Source organism: Copadichromis virginalis, linkage group LG19, assembly GCF_057382275.1.
Source record: "Copadichromis virginalis isolate Kocher_CV1m ecotype Utaka linkage group LG19, C_Virginalis_male_GT1.1, whole genome shotgun sequence".
Taxonomy (NCBI): domain Eukaryota; kingdom Metazoa; phylum Chordata; class Actinopteri; order Cichliformes; family Cichlidae; genus Copadichromis; species Copadichromis virginalis.
The window spans coordinates 36,402,872-36,418,333 of NC_140636.1; the positions used below are offsets into that span (position 1 = coordinate 36,402,872).

The 15,462-nt window shown below is 45.4% G+C and overlaps 1 protein-coding gene across 1 annotated transcript; it reads left to right on the forward strand.

Moving 5' to 3' along the window:
• Positions 1–11,333: 11,333 nt before the first annotated feature.
• On the forward strand, positions 11,334–15,450 carry LOC146686746 (uncharacterized). Its single transcript, XM_085441352.1, has one exon. It carries the CDS (start codon positions 13,877–13,879, stop codon positions 14,783–14,785), a length of 909 nt encoding a protein of 302 aa, XP_085297478.1. The 5' UTR covers positions 11,334–13,876; the 3' UTR covers positions 14,786–15,450.
• The last annotated feature ends 12 nt before the right edge of the window (positions 15,451–15,462 follow it).

Genomic DNA, 15,462 nt, shown 5'->3' on the forward strand with positions numbered 1-15,462 from the left:
AGAGAGAGAGAGAGAGGGAGAGATACAAAGGAATGTAATTCAAATTTTGCACTTCAGACCTTACAGTGTGTGTGTGTGTGTGTGTGTGTGTGTGTGTGTGTGTGTGTGTGTGTGTGTGTCTGTCTTTTACACAAAAAATGCACTTGCAACAACTTTAATATGGAATGTACTGGACTTCCCAGCTAGGCGCCCTCCTGTGGATGACAGGTGCAATTGATTGTCAAAAGCAGATATCTAACAGCTTCTGACACTTTGTACCGCATTGAGCCAGCAGAGGGAGCCCCCCTGGTTCAATCCCAGTTGCACAGCAGTTGTGACCAGCTTCTGTCTGTGTGCTTTGGTGTGTGTGAGTGTGTGTGTGTGTGTTGACAGAGAGAGAGAGAGAGAGAGAGAGAGAGGGAGAGATACAAAGGAATGTAATTCAAATTTTGCACTTCAGACCTTACAGTGTGTGTGTGTGTGTGTGTGTGTGTGTGTGTCTGTCTTTTACACAAAAAATGCACTTGCAACAACTTTAATATGGAATGTACTGGACTTCCCAGCTAGGCGCCCTCCTGTGGATGACAGGTGCAATTGATTGTCAAAAGCAGATATCTAACAGCTTCTGACACTTTGTACCGCATTGAGCCAGCAGAGGGAGCCCCCCTGGTTCAATCCCAGTTGCACAGCAGTTGTGACCAGCTTCTGTCTGTGTGCTTTGGTGTGTGTGAGTGTGTGTGTGTGTGTGTGTGTTGACAGAGAGAGAGAGAGAGAGACAGAGAGAGAGAGAGAGAGAGAGGGAGAGATACAAAGGAATGTAATTCAAATTTTGCACTTCAGACCTTACTGTGTGTGTGTGTGTGTGTGTGTGTGTGTGTGTGTGTCTGTCTTTTACACAAAAAATGCACTTGCAACAACTTTAATATGGAATGTACTGGACTTCCCAGCTAGGCGCCCTCCTGTGGACGACAGGTGCAATCCCAGTTGCACAGCACTTGACCAGCTTCTGTGTGTGTGTGTGTGTGTGTGACAGACAGACAGACAGACAGACAGACAGACAGACAGAGAGGGAGATTCAAAGCATCAGGACCAGGAGATGACACAGTGCTCCAAAGGCCTGGTTCTGCTGCCTCCTCCTCCACCCACCTGCTGCAGACGCTTCTGTGAAGGGAAACTGCTACATGTTATGTCACCGATCCCTGCCATGCTGCGTGTCTAACGACCCGGCAGGGCCTGCTGAGTACAGTGGTGGTGGAATCGGCCCGATCGGACACTCCTATCTGCCACTTTGACCTTTTTATTCCGTCAAATTTGGACCCATTTACACCAAGTCCAGAACCGTTGGTGCTATCGACATGGGGTCTTCACCAGGGTGTCCGGAGCACCCCGAAACCCCCCCGTAGACACCACTTTCATCCCTCTACGACACTTACTTTCCCAGTTATTCCATTTTATTCCGTCAAGCTCTGGCTATTACCCCCTAACCTAACCAACCCTCATCATACCTGCATTTGTCCACTGGAGGGAGACAAAAACACCAAGCTCTGAGATTCAAATTTTGAACTGCAGACCTCACAGTGTCTGTGTGTGTGTGTGTGTGTGTGTGTGTGTGTGTGTGTGTGTGTGTGTGTGTGACAGAGAGAGAGAGAGAGTGACACTTGCTGTGTATTTAAGAAACAAACGCTCAAAGAAACCAAACAGAATGACACAGGCAGAAAGACACTGTTTTATTTTGGTAACCAATGATGCATTTCTTCTCCCCTTGTACAGTACACCCTGAAGCCGTGTGTGGACCAGGAGATCAGCAGAACAGGAACCACAGAGCGTCAGCGGCAGACATCCAAGCTGCACAGGGCACACGCAGCACCAGGCAGAATTAATGACGTCCCTGATCCACAGCTCAAGCCCAGCCACCCGCTGCCTCCTCGCCGCCTCCTCCCGGGACCTTCAAGGACCACCCACCAGCCACTGGTACACATTCCAATCTTACACAATGGCCCCAGCATCACAGGGCATCTCCTGACATTAAAATCTATCCTGATTTCTGTTGTTTTTCCCTCATCTCTGAGCCTGTGTGTGTGTGTGTGTGTGTGTGTGTGTGTGTGTGTGTGTGTGTGTGTCTCTCTCTCTTTTACACAAAAAACACATGTCAGTTGTTAAGGAAAATGTTATAAAACACTTCTTCAGTAAAGACTCAGAGAAGAGAAACACACAGAACTTCTTGCTAGCAAGGGCAGCCTCCACTCTAAGAGACTCCAGTGAGAGAACTGCCCCGGTCTTTATTTTATACTCCATTGAGTGTGTGTGTGTGTGTGTGTGTGTGTGTGTGTGTGTGTGTTGACAGAGAGAGAGAGAGACAGAGAGAGAGAGAGAGAGAGAGAGAGAGGGAGAGATACAAAGGAATGTAATTCAAATTTTGCACTTCAGACCTTACTGTGTGTGTGTGTGTGTGTGTGTGTGTGTCTGTCTTTTACACAAAAAATGCACTTGCAACAACTTTAATATGGAATGTACTGGACTTCCCAGCTAGGCGCCCTCCTGTGGACGACAGGTGCAATCCCAGTTGCACAGCACTTGACCAGCTTCTGTGTGTGTGTGTGTGTGTGTGACAGACAGACAGACAGACAGAGAGGGAGATTCAAAGCATCAGGACCAGGAGATGACACACTGCTCCAAAGGCCTGGTTCTGCTGCCTCCTCCTCCACCCACCTGCTGCAGACGCTTCTGTGAAGGGAAACTGCTACATGTTATGTCACCGATCCCTGCCATGCTGCGTGTCTAACGACCCGGCAGGGCCTGCTGAGTACAGTGGTGGTGGAATCGGCCCGATCGGACACTCCTATCTGCCACTTTGACCTTTTTATTCCGTCAAATTTGGACCCATTTACACCAAGTCCAGAACCGTTGGTGCTATCGACATGGGGTCTTCACCAGGGTGTCCGGAGCACCCCGAAACCCCCCCGTAGACACAACTTTCATCCCTCTACGACACTTACTTTCCCAGTTATTCCATTTTATTCCGTCAAATTCTGGCTATTACCCCCTAACCCTAACACTAACCCTAACCCTAACTCTACTTCTTTCCTGGAAATTAAATCTTAAACCTTACCCAAGTACTGGATCTGAAGCCCAAGTAATCCTAATCCCAGCTGAAACCTAAAGCCTAACCCAAAGTCACATCTCCTTTCTAAATTTACTCCCCAAGTCGGGTTGAGTCCTCCCCAAGCAGGGTTGAGAGTGTAGTATTAAAGCCAAGTCGGCATTGTAGTAGCCCAAAATTCGGAAGAGAAAGAGGTCAGATGTAGGCCAAAAGGAAGGGTAAAGGGCAGAGGTCAAGAATTATTGGTGATCATATGCATTTTTTGTTAATTTTGTTTTTTGTATTTATCTGGATAATGAACAATAGAATATATTTTCTTTTATGTTAAATTATGATCTTCCATATTAATCTAAAGATTGTGAAGACGTTTTTGTCAGTTTTCCTTTTTTTCACAGTTTAATATATTGTACTTCAATGACTTTTGTTCTGCAACTACACTTTGTCAAAATGAAACTTAATTTAAAGCAAGAAAAAAAAAGGCAGAGGTCAAGAGAAGGGAAGAAAAGGATGATGAAAAAGGAAAAGTCAAAAGGGGAAAGAGGAGAAGACTGGAAAGGAAGAAAGAAAGAAAAAAGGAAAAATGAGAGCCAAAAAGTCTGGCAGAATTGGAAAAAAGCAAACAGCTAAAAAAAGATATTACAAGAAAGCCAAAGAAAGCCAAGGAGGCGGGATCAGAGGGGAGAGTATAAATAGGAGCCTCAAACCCAGTGCTCTTCAGTATGCCCTCGCCTGAGGAAGAAGAAACAACTTCGAAACGTCGCGACAAGGGCATACTCATTTAATTTTTTCAACTTTACGTTAGTTTGTTATTTTAGTTTGTTATTTTTGGGGGATTTTATTTCATGTTTTAATTCATGTTTTATTGATTTTCCTTAACAACTCAAATTAGAGAGAACTCAAAACAAAATTAAAAACCACACAGAAAACAAATTGGGATTGAAAACACTTTATTGGAAACAAGCCAAAGTAACGGAAAAATTGGGAACCTGCAAAAAAAGAATACCTACCTTTGCAAACCTGTAAAAAAAGAAATATTGGAAACAAGCCAAAGTAACGGAAAAATTGGGAACCTGCAAAAAAAGAATACCTACCTTTGCAAACCTGTAAAAAAAGAAATACTTACCTTTCAAATTAAAAATCAATTATGGAGGTAGAGGGATGTGAGGCTGCGGACCATCGGGGTTGATGGCCCGTGCACGCCCTGTTCCTCCTTCGGGAGGGACAGGTTCTTTTCTTCAACCCTAACCCTCCTTCTACCCTCGTAGGAGGAATCAATTCCCCTACCCTAACCCCTAACCCTAACCCTAAAAGACAAGAAGGAACAAGTGACACAAACAAGAAAAACTGGAAAGGATATAAAGGAAGGGGGTGCCATTAAAGAGAACATAAGAACACAGGACGGGATGTCTAAAATGCAGGGGGTGCCATGTAAAAGAAAGAAAAAAAACATAGAGAAAAAAACAAATGAACCAAGGGGTAAAGTTGAAAGACGAAACACAGAGAAAGATAGAAAAAGGGAGAGTCACGTAAAAACTGAGAAACAGAAAAGACAAAGAAAAGAATTAGAAAAAAGAAATGTCTGGAAAAAAAAGGGGCGGAGACAGCCCAGTATAAAAGGCCCTGAGTGGCAACAGAAAGACAGAAACAGAAAAGAACACAGAGAGACGTTGGGCCAGCCTGAGGAAGGCTATACCCAGCCGAAACGTCGCGATGGCCCAACGGCAGTGCACTACACCCGCTAAGGGTAATTTTTTGAATAGGGGGCACCGTTCCCAATCCCATTGATGGACCGTGCACCTCAGGCTCCGGCAATAGCCGGGCCTGGTCTTACCTCAACACCCGTCCTACCCCCTGCTGGACCAGCGCGCACCTTTAGCTCTCCCGCCGTGTGCTTCGGTGGGGGATTGGCTTAGGGCCATCAAGATGGAGCGTTACGAAGACAGTTTCCTTCAGGCTGGCTTCAACTCAGTGGACCAGCTGGCCCCAATCACCACACAGGATCTGCTGCACATGGGTGTGACTTTGGCTGGGCATCAGAGGAAAATCCTTTCCAGCATCCAGACAATGACCTTTCAAAACAAGAGCACTGCAACTGTGACCTTCTAGCTGACCTGCCTCTTATTCTGGACATGACACCAGCACACAGGTGCTGCCAAGTACTGAGAGCACTCTGGATCCTCTTTCTGTGAGCCACTTTGAACACGGACTCGTAAAAGGGATTGGCGACTTTATTCGTGACCAGAAAAAATAGGGAGAAAAAACTATGGTGTGAACTGTTGTGCAGAGATTGGCAGGTCTCTGCCACACAGAGGGACCAGGTGATGAAGCTGTGCGGACTGACTGCTTCTTTATTTTTTTGTTCTTTTGTTTGTTTTTTGCAGTTTGTGCTTTTACATCCACCCAAGATTTGGACTCAGTACATGTGGTGAGCAAAGAGGAACAGCGGACCAGAGTTTACACAGTTCTGTATTGTCATGTCATTACAAAAAAACAAAACAAAAAAACCCAAACTGGTTTGTTGTCCCAAAATGTCACTTTGATCTTTCACCAAAGGAGACAAAAAAGACGAGAAGAAATGCCAAGATTTTTAGTTTTCGTATTGTTGTAATTATGAATGGGAACCGCTCTCGATGCCGACTACGTTACTTCAGAGACACCTTTCACATCAAAACGTGAACATTTTAATGTGAGATTTTACATTTTGTTGTTCTTTCTCCCCCATTTGGAAAAAAAGAAAAAGAAAAAAAAGAGGAGAAAAAAAGAAAAAGAAAGAAAGTACTCCGCCGAAACGTCACGTGGGCCCCGAGCTACTTCACCCAAGATATGGGCAATTTTTTGAACACCCGGGCAGGGTCTCCATCTTCCTGCCCCCGTTGATGGACAGTGCACCCAGGACCCTTTAGGGGGGCCTGCTTTACCTCATCCCTAACCCTAACCCCCCTAACCCTCGTGGGGGTGGGAGATGCCCCTGCCTGAGGTCCAAACTCTAACCCTAACCAGGGGGGGTTTGAAACTTAAACCTTAGAAGGAAAAAAGCCCTAGGGGAGCCTGTAAAGGAAGGAAACAAAAACCCTAGAGAAAAAATAAAATAAAAAAATACTTACCTGTAGAAAAATTAAAAAATACTTACCTGCCGCTAAACCTGTATAAAAGGAAAGAGAAAAACACTTAAGAAAAAAACCTGTAAAAGAGAGAAAGGAAATACTTACCTGTCCTAAAAACCTGTATAAAAGGAAAAAGAAAAGCACTTAAAGAAAAAACCTGTAAAGAAAGGGAAAAGAGAAAAAATTAAAACAAAGAAATACTTACTTGTTGCAAACCTGTATAAAAGGAAAAAAGAAAGGTCTTACCTGACAGAGTCACAATTAAGCCGGGCCAGTCTGAAGAAGGCACTACTCCGCCGAAACGTCACGTGGGCCCCGAGCTACTTCACCCAAGATATGGGCAATTTTTTGAACACCCGGGCAGGGTCTCCATCTTCCTGCCCCCATTGATGGACAGTGCACCCAGGACCCTTTAGGGGGGCCTGCTTTACCTCATCCCTAACCCTAACCCTCCTGAGTTCGTTCATTATGAGAAGTGTTTGTAAAATTTGCCACAGACGTCCATGTGATCAACAACAGACACACGTGATTCCCCTTCGTGGTCTAAACCAATCAGAGATAGTCAGGGGCGGGACCTCTGTCCGTGGTCCAGCTGGAAGTGGAGGTGGATATAGACAGGTGAGTAGCTTGAATGAAGCGATATCGATTCATTAAATCCTGAATTGAATGAATATAAATGTGTTTTACCAGAAACGCCAGAATCTCAGGTTAAAGCTCACAAAACTATTTCAACAACAACCAGCAAATGAGAGCAGGAAACGCATTCCACACGAAGACGTAAACAGAGCGGACCGACGCATCAGAATTAGCTTAGTCGGCGTGGGGGCTAATATCATCCTTAATTCCTTCTTACTTTTGCTGTTTTGCTTCCAACACGATAAAACCCACAGTTCACGCACAGCGAGCTGTGCGTGAACTGTGAGAGAAACTTCAAGAAAAGTTTCCCATCTCAAACATGTGTTTTCTGCATTACTCATTCGCTTATTACCCATCAGTCTACCGTTGTTTACAGCGCTGGCGGCCGCTGTCTTTTCTTTCCTTTGTACTTAAATGACGTCGGATAAGAAAGCTTAATTTCTGCTGTTTAATACTGAAGAAATGTAAACTTTTTCAAATTAGGTATAATTGCAGAATATTTTTAAGGTTATCTGCTATAAAATCCATGCCAGGAAAATCTCCTTTATGTTTTTTATTTTATTTTATTCTCAGTTACTTTGACACAACGGCATGTGCTGTGATGGTCACATCTCTGATAAAGTTTAGTGTCAGTACTGATAAATGATCAGAATTATAAGATCTCTCACTTTCTGAGTAAAAATTGCACCAAATCGAATCTGGACCTTGTGAATCGGAATCAAGTGGATTATAGAAATCAGTGATGATACACAGGCCTTGTGAATATCCTAGGACCGACAGAAGTGGATATAACTGACCGTGGGCAATGAGAAAAGATGAAAAGAACGATTGATAACTTTTTTGTCAAGTTAAGGCCTGATCGATCTGAAATTCATAGCCAGTGCTCTGACAGGGAGCCATCAATCTTTGAACGCTGATTTGGGTGCGCCCAACTTTTTTTAATAGTGTGCATAAGAAAAAGCCAGAAGAGGGAGCACCTCTGGTTCAATCCCAGTTGCAAAGCAGCTGACCAGCTTCTGTGTGTGTGTGTGTCTCTCTCTCTCTTTTACACAAAAAACACATGTCAATGCGCTTGCAAAAACTTTAATATGCAAAGCACAGGACGTCCCAGCTGGTCGCCCTCCGGTGGACCACAGATGCAATTGCAGCAGAGGGAGCCCCTCTTGTTAAATCCCAGTTGCACTGCAGACCTCACAGTGTGTGTGTGTGTGTGTGTGTGTGTGTGTGTGTGAGTGTGTGAGAGAGAGAGAGAGAAATTAAAAAGCAATGAAATTCAAATTTTGCACTACAGACCTCACTGTGTGTGTGTGTGTGTGTGTGTGTGTGTGTGTGTGTGTGAGACAGACAGACAGACAGACAGACGGAGAGAGGGAGAGAGAGAGAGATTCAAAGCACTGTAATTCAAATGTTGCACTGCAGACCTCAGTGTGTGTGTGTGTGTGTGTGTGTGTGTGTGTGTGTGTGTGTGACAGAGAGACAGACAGAGAGAGAGAGAGAGACACTTGCTGTGGATTTAAAAATTTAAAAAAACACACAGAAAACCCAAAGAGAAAAAGAGGCACAGAAGTCGATTTGTACCGCGTTGAGTTGCAAAGCAGCTGACCAGCTTGTGTGTGTGTGTGTGTGTGTGTGTGTGTGTGTCTCTTTTATACAAAAAATACATGTGAGTGCACTTGCAACAACTTTTAATATGCAATGTACAGGACTTGCCAGCTAGGCGCCATCCTGTGGACCAAACATGCAATTGAAAGATGTTATTTTCGCCGGTATAACTCCTTCAGACACTTTGTACCGCATTGAGCCAGCAGAGGGAGCACCTCTTGTTCAATCCCAGTGGCACAGCAGCTGCTCTGCTTCTGTGTGTGTGTGTGTGTGTGTGTGTGTGACAGAGAGAGAGAGAGAGAGAGTGACACTTGCTGTGTATTTAAGAAACAAACGCTCAAAGAAACCAAACAGAATGACACAGGCAGAAAGACACTGTTTTATTTTGGTAACCAATGATGCATTTCTTCTCCCCTTGTACAGTGCACCCTGAAGCCGTGTGTGGACCAGGAGATCAGCAGAACAGGAACCACAGAGCGTCAGCGGCAGACATCCAAGCTGCACAGGGCACACGCAGCACCAGGCAGAATTAATGACGTCCCTGATCCACAGCTCAAGCCCAGCCACCCGCTGCCTCCTCGCCGCCTCCTCCCGGGACCTTCAAGGACCACCCACCAGCCACTGGTACACATTCCAATCTTACACAATGGCCCCAGCATCACAGGGCATCTCCTGACATTAAAATCTATCCTGATTTCTGTTGTTTTTCCCTCATCTCTGAGCCGCTGAGTGTGAGTGTGTGTGTGTGTGTGTGTGTGTGTGTGTGTCTCTTTTACACAAAAAATACATGTGAGTGCACTTGCAACAACTTTTAATATGCAATGTACAGGACTTGCCAGCTAGGCGCCATCCTGTGGACCAAACATGCAATTGAAAGATGTTATTTTCGCCGGTATAACTCCTTCAGACACTTTGTACCGCATTGAGCCAGCAGAGGGAGCACCTCTTGTTCAATCCCAGTGGCACAGCAGCTGTACTACTCATTAACGGTGCTGTTTTTGACCATCCTTTGATGACACATTTGTGCTTGACAAAAACAGGAGCTGCCTCCTTATATTTGAGGTGACAACAACTGAGTTTGTACATGGCAAGGGGAATAACAGCAGAGGTAAAGACAGTGAAGATGTGATTGGGAGAAGGAAGCCAAGATTTAGTTGGAAGACAAGGTTACATTCTACATACTGTTGCTCAACTTTCTACTCTTACTATCTTTTTTGTTTGTTTTTAGTAGACTGCTCTTGTATTTTTATGCATCAGTTATGAGGTATAGAAAACTTTGAAGAACAAAAGAGCACGAGCACACAAGCTTGTATTGTTTTTGTTTTGTATTGGCACGGCAGTTTAAAAAAAAAAAAAGAAAAAAGGAAAAAAAAGAAAAAGATCCATCTGCGTATCTAATTAATGCTTTTTCAAATTAAGACATTTTGTTTTGTTTTTTCCTTTTTCTCAGTACTTGCCTGAACTGCATGGTGGTAAGAAGTAGTTTTTGGAGGAGTAAAGAAGGTTGTTGTTGGGCTGGTTAGCTTTGTCTGTCTTTGGAATTTTCTTACAGGACACCCAAGCATAACTGTAACATTTGGGGGCTTCGTCCGGTGGTCGAGAGAGGGAGTGTGGAGCAGGGAAATTATTTTACTGCTATTGTTAAATAATTGTCATCATTACCATTGCATTAATAATATAATCTGGAGTTTATATTGCATTCAGGGGTTAAACAGTGTCTCTTTCAGAAAGACTGAGTTGCAGGCTGACAGGAAGTTGTATGCAGAAGTGAAAGCAGGAAGTTATTTTGAGCAGCAGGCTAAGACGAGGCTTTAACAATGTAACAGATAGCTTTAAGAAGGCTTTAAGGTTTTATGCACACAGGTATTAAATTAACTTTGTATTCCAGGTGCAGTTATAACTATTTTATACATATTGCATATCTGTGCTTATTTGAGTTGATGTTCAGGTTCTTTAAAGGTCTTAAGCTTCAACTAGTGAGAGTGTCTAGATGATCCATGCTGAGGGAAAACTAGAACATAGAAGGAATTGCAATACATGCTTACAAAACACTTATATATCAGATCATTTTATATTAAGGTTTTAGTAGAGGTTCTTGGTTAAAACATTTATTTAGTAGAAGACATACACATAGTCTCAGTGAGCTTCTGGTCTGGTAAAAGGTCAGAAGTGCAACAGGTGAATTGAGAAAGAGCATTTGAGGACGAGACACAGATAGTAGGTGAAGAGGTGACACAAAGAGCATGTGAGGTCGTGACACACACACACATGAGTTAAATTTATTTAGAGGAGAGATTACTCATGTCTGGTTGTAACTGCAAAAGTGTCTCGGTAAAAGAGGAACCGTTCCTTGTTGTCTCGGCAAGAAAGAGGAACAAGACAAGAACTGAAAGGTAGACAGGAAGGGCTAGCCATGAAAATAGAAGATGATTTTCTGGGTGAAAAGTCATGATGGTGTTGATCTGATCTATGTATAAAATGTACCGGTGACGCATGAAGGGGCGTCAGTAAACAAACCCTGATGCTATAAAATATCTGTTCATGCTTTGATTAAGTCGAGGACTACTGGCTGTCTGCGTACAGAGTGTCTTCCCACACGTGTGTTCATTAAAATCATTGTTGGACCAAGATCCTCTGGACCATGGGTGGTGTGTACTCTCTTTCCTCAATTTTGAACCTTAACATTCTAGGCGCCATCCTGTGGACCAAACATGCAATTGAAAGATGTTATTTTCGCCGGTATAACTCCTTCAGACACTTTGTACCGCATTGAGCCAGCAGAGGGAGCACCTCTTGTTCAATCCCAGTGGCACAGCAGCTGCTCTGCTTCTGTGTGTGTGTGTGTGTGTGTGTGTGTGTGTGTGTGTGTGTGTGTGTGACAGAGAGACAGACAGAGAGAGAGAGAGAGAGAGACACTTGCTGTGTATTTAAAAAACAAGCGCTCAAACAAACCAAAGAGAACGACAGAGGCAGAAAGACACTGTTTTTTTTGTGGTAACCCATGAGGTCTTGCTATCGAATTGTACAGTGCATCCTGAAGCAAGGCCGAGCAGATGACATAGTGCTCCACAGGCCTGCTTCTGGTGCCTGCTCCTGTACCAACCTGCTGCAGAAACAGAAAAAGACAAGAAGTCACGTAAGATAAAACAAAGAAAATAATGTAAATACACACGGAAAGGATTTAAAGGAAGGGGGTGCCATAAACAAAAGTACAGTGAACAAAGGACGGGATGTCAAAAAAGACAGGGGGTGCCATAAAAAGATAAAGAGACAATCCTAATAAATGTATCTGACTCCAGCAATTTGCACTAAAATTTCTAGAAAGCTGGTTTTCTTTCTCCTGCTCGCCTTGTCTGAATATGGAGTAAACACAGAAAGACAAGAAAAAACAAGGGGAAAACAAAGAGAAAAATAGTAAGAAAACTAAAGATATGAAAGACAAGAAGTCACGTAAAATAGAAAGAAAAGCAGAAAAAGAAAAAGACAAGAAGTCAGAAAAAGAAAAGGACAAGCAGTCAACTTAAAAAAGCCCAAGTGGGAGGAGCTAACAAGAGTATAAAAGGCCAAGAGAGGCAAACAGAAAACAGAGAGACAAAGACAAGACACACTGGGTCGGCCTGAAGAAGGCAAAAACATGCCGAAACGTCGCGAACGGCCCAGTGAATGCTAAATGTGCACTAAAACCCTAGATATGGGCAATTTTTTGAACCAGGGCAGGGACACCACCACCCGGCCCCATCGATGGCCCGTGCACCTCAGGCTACCAGCTTGCTGGTGGCCTGATTCTTTTCTTAACACCTAACCAGCCAGTGCCTCGTGGGGTTGGGGGTGCCCCTGCCCTCTATCTTACCCTAACCCTAACCACAGGGGGGTCCCTAACACAAAAAACGAAGACAAGAAGTCACGTAAGAAAGAAAAACAAGTAGAAAAAGAAAAAGACAAGAAGTCACGTACAAGAAAGAAAGATAAGCAGAAAAAGCAAAAGACAAGAAGTCACGTACAAGAGAGAAAGACAAGTAGTCAGAAAAAGAAAAAGACAAGAAGTCACGTACAAGAAAGAAAGATAAACAGAAACAGAAAAAGACAAGAAGTCACGTAAGATAAAACAAAGAAAATAATGTAAATACACACGGAAAGGATTTAAAGGAAGGGGGTGCCATAAACAAAAGTACAGTGAACAAAGGACGGGATGTCAAAAAAGACAGGGGGTGCCATAAAAAGATAAAGAGACAATCCTAATAAATGCTTCTGGCGTAGGATCTTGGTGCGGCCGTTTGCCTGGTAGGTGTGTTTGGCTATGATGGCAGCCTTGGGCACAACAATGCGGGAGCAGGTGTTCTCAAACTTCGCATTGATGCAGATCTCTTCGCCTTCACAGAATCCACGCCGGTCAATTTTTGCATTCAATGACACCTGACCGTCAGGGATGAACATGCAGGTGACTTTCTTCTCGGAGGGTCAGCGCTCGTTTGCATGTATTAGCTCTAGAATTGCCACAGTTATCCAAGTAACGGATGAGCGATCAAAGGAACCATAACTGATTTAATGAGCCATTCACAGTTTCACTGTACCGGCCGCGTGTACTTAGACCTGCATGGCTTAATCTTTGAGACAAGCATATGCTACTGGCAGGATCAACCAGGTAGCCCCTCAGGCGGCGGCAGCGGCGCGCACGCACGCGCTCGCTCGCTCGCTCGGGGCTACTGAGCCCTGTCGACCAGGGCGAGGCTTTCCGGATGCACGTGTGGACCGGGGCGAGGGTTCGAGAAACCGTGTTTGCCGGACGGGGCCCCGTCGCCCTCGCGGGGTGGGCAAACTCTGGGTTTGCCTACCCACTCTGCGACGAGGCCCGCCGTGGTATGACCACCGGGACGGACCGGGCGTCTCGGTCTCGCTACCGAGCGATCGCGTCTGGCGGGGGGGGGGGAAGCGTGGGGAGGACAGGGCGGGGTCCGAGAACCACCACCCCCTTCGACCTTCGCGCTGTAACCCCCGGCCAGCGCTAGAGGCGAGCCTGCGGGCCGGAGGAGCTGACCGCCCGAAGGCGCCGGCGAAGGTGCCGGGCCCGGCGGCAGCCCTCTGATGGCAGGCCACGTTTGCCAGTCGATCGGGGTGGGAGGGCACAACCCTAGAAAAAAACTTACCTGTTAAAATAAAGCCTGTATAAAGGAAAGAAAAAACTTACCTGTTAAAATAAAGCCTGTATAAAGGAAAGAAACAAAAAGGAAAACACTTATTCACCTGGGCTCGACTGAAGAAGGCACTTCTATGCCGAAACGTCTCGCGATAGCCCATTAGCTCTCAAACCCAAGACATGGGTAATTTTTGGAACCGCCGGGCAGGGTCTCCACCTCCCGGCCCCCATTGATGGACAGTGCAGTCAGGCCCTTGGTGGCCTGTTATCACCTAAACCCTAACCCCCTAACCAGACCCCCCTCCCCTCCGGCGGCCGGACATGCTGAAGTGTATCCCCCTGTGGCGCTGCAACCGCCACGTCGAGTCGGTGGACAAGCGGCATTGCAACTTGCAGACGGTTCCTGATGAAATATTTCGATACAGCCGCAGTTTGGAGGAGCTTCTCCTTGATGCCAATCAACTCAAAGAGCTACCAAAGCCTTTCTTCAGACTACTGAACCTCCGGAAACTTGGCCTGAGCGACAATGAGATCCAGAGACTCCCGCCTGAGGTGGCTAACTTCATGCAACTGGTGGAATTGGACATCTCCAGGAACGATATTTCTGAGATCCCAGAGAGCATTAAGTTTTGCAGGGCCTTGGAGATTGCAGACTTCAGTGGAAACCCCCTCTCCAGATTGCCGGATGGTTTCACTGAACTCCGAGCGCTCGCTCACCTGGCCCTCAATGATGTGTCATTACAGATGTTGCCCAATGACATTGGAAATTTGGCCAACCTGGTGACGTTGGAGCTCAGGGAGAACCTGTTGAAGTCTCTGCCCATGTCGCTCTCTTTCCTGGTGAAACTGGAACAGCTGGACCTGGGCAGCAATGAACTGGAAGTTTTGCCGGATACCCTCGGCGCTCTCCCCAACCTAAGGGAGCTGTGGCTGGACCGTAACCAATTGTCCTCATTACCACCAGAGCTGGGAAACCTTCGTAGGTTGGTGTGTCTGGATGTGTCGGAGAATCGTCTGGAGGAGCTCCCGTCAGAGCTGAATGGCCTCCTGGCTCTCACAGACCTGCTGCTCACACAGAACCTGCTGGAGGTCGTCCCGGACAGCATAGGGTCTCTGAAACAGCTGTCCATCCTGAAGGTGGACCAGAACAGACTGACCCATCTGACTGATTCAATAGGCGAGTGTGAAAACCTCACAGAACTTGTCCTGACGGAGATAAGAAAGATCTAACCCAAGACATGGGTAATTTTTGGACCCGCTGGGCAGGGTCTCCACCTCCCGGCCCCCATTGATGGACAGTGCACTCAGGCCCCTGAAAGGGTGGCCTGCTATCACCATAATCCTAACCAGCCCGTGCCTCGTGGGGGTGGGAGATGCCCCTGCCTGGCCCTAAAACCCTAACCCTAACCAGGGGGGGGTTACAAGAAGTGCAGAGCTAGAACTAGTGTGGCTCCACTACACAGTCAGGACTGTAAAGTTAAGAAACCACTAATTCAGACTCAGGCCTTATATTTACTGTTCTTTGTGTCAGGACAAGAAGTGAAAAGTTGTTGGGTGGAAAAAGGAATGAATGAATACATGACTTTTGCACACAGATCTCATTAACACACAAAACACATCCCATCTGAGGCCAGACAAATGTGGACTGTGAAGGCTCTCTATTGCACATTTAACTGTTGTCAAAGTAACAGCTGAAAAAAATATATTTTGCTGTACCACTAGTGTAAAAAGTGAAATTAAAAAAGGAAAAAAGAAGAAGAAGAAAGGCAACCATTCAGTAGTTCTTGCCCTTTAAGGCTAATCAAAAATGGTGGAAATGTGCTTTTCCTCTCACACTTGACTTGTTGTAGTATGTTTGAATATGAGAAAATCATTAAAAAAAAGTTTTTGGGAGATGCAAAATCCAT

Bases quoted from the DNA above. Each gene is read 5' to 3' on its own strand.
- LOC146686746 (XM_085441352.1), top strand. From the start codon at position 13,877: ATGCTGAAGTGTATCCCCCTGTGGCGCTGCAACCGCCACGTCGAGTCG.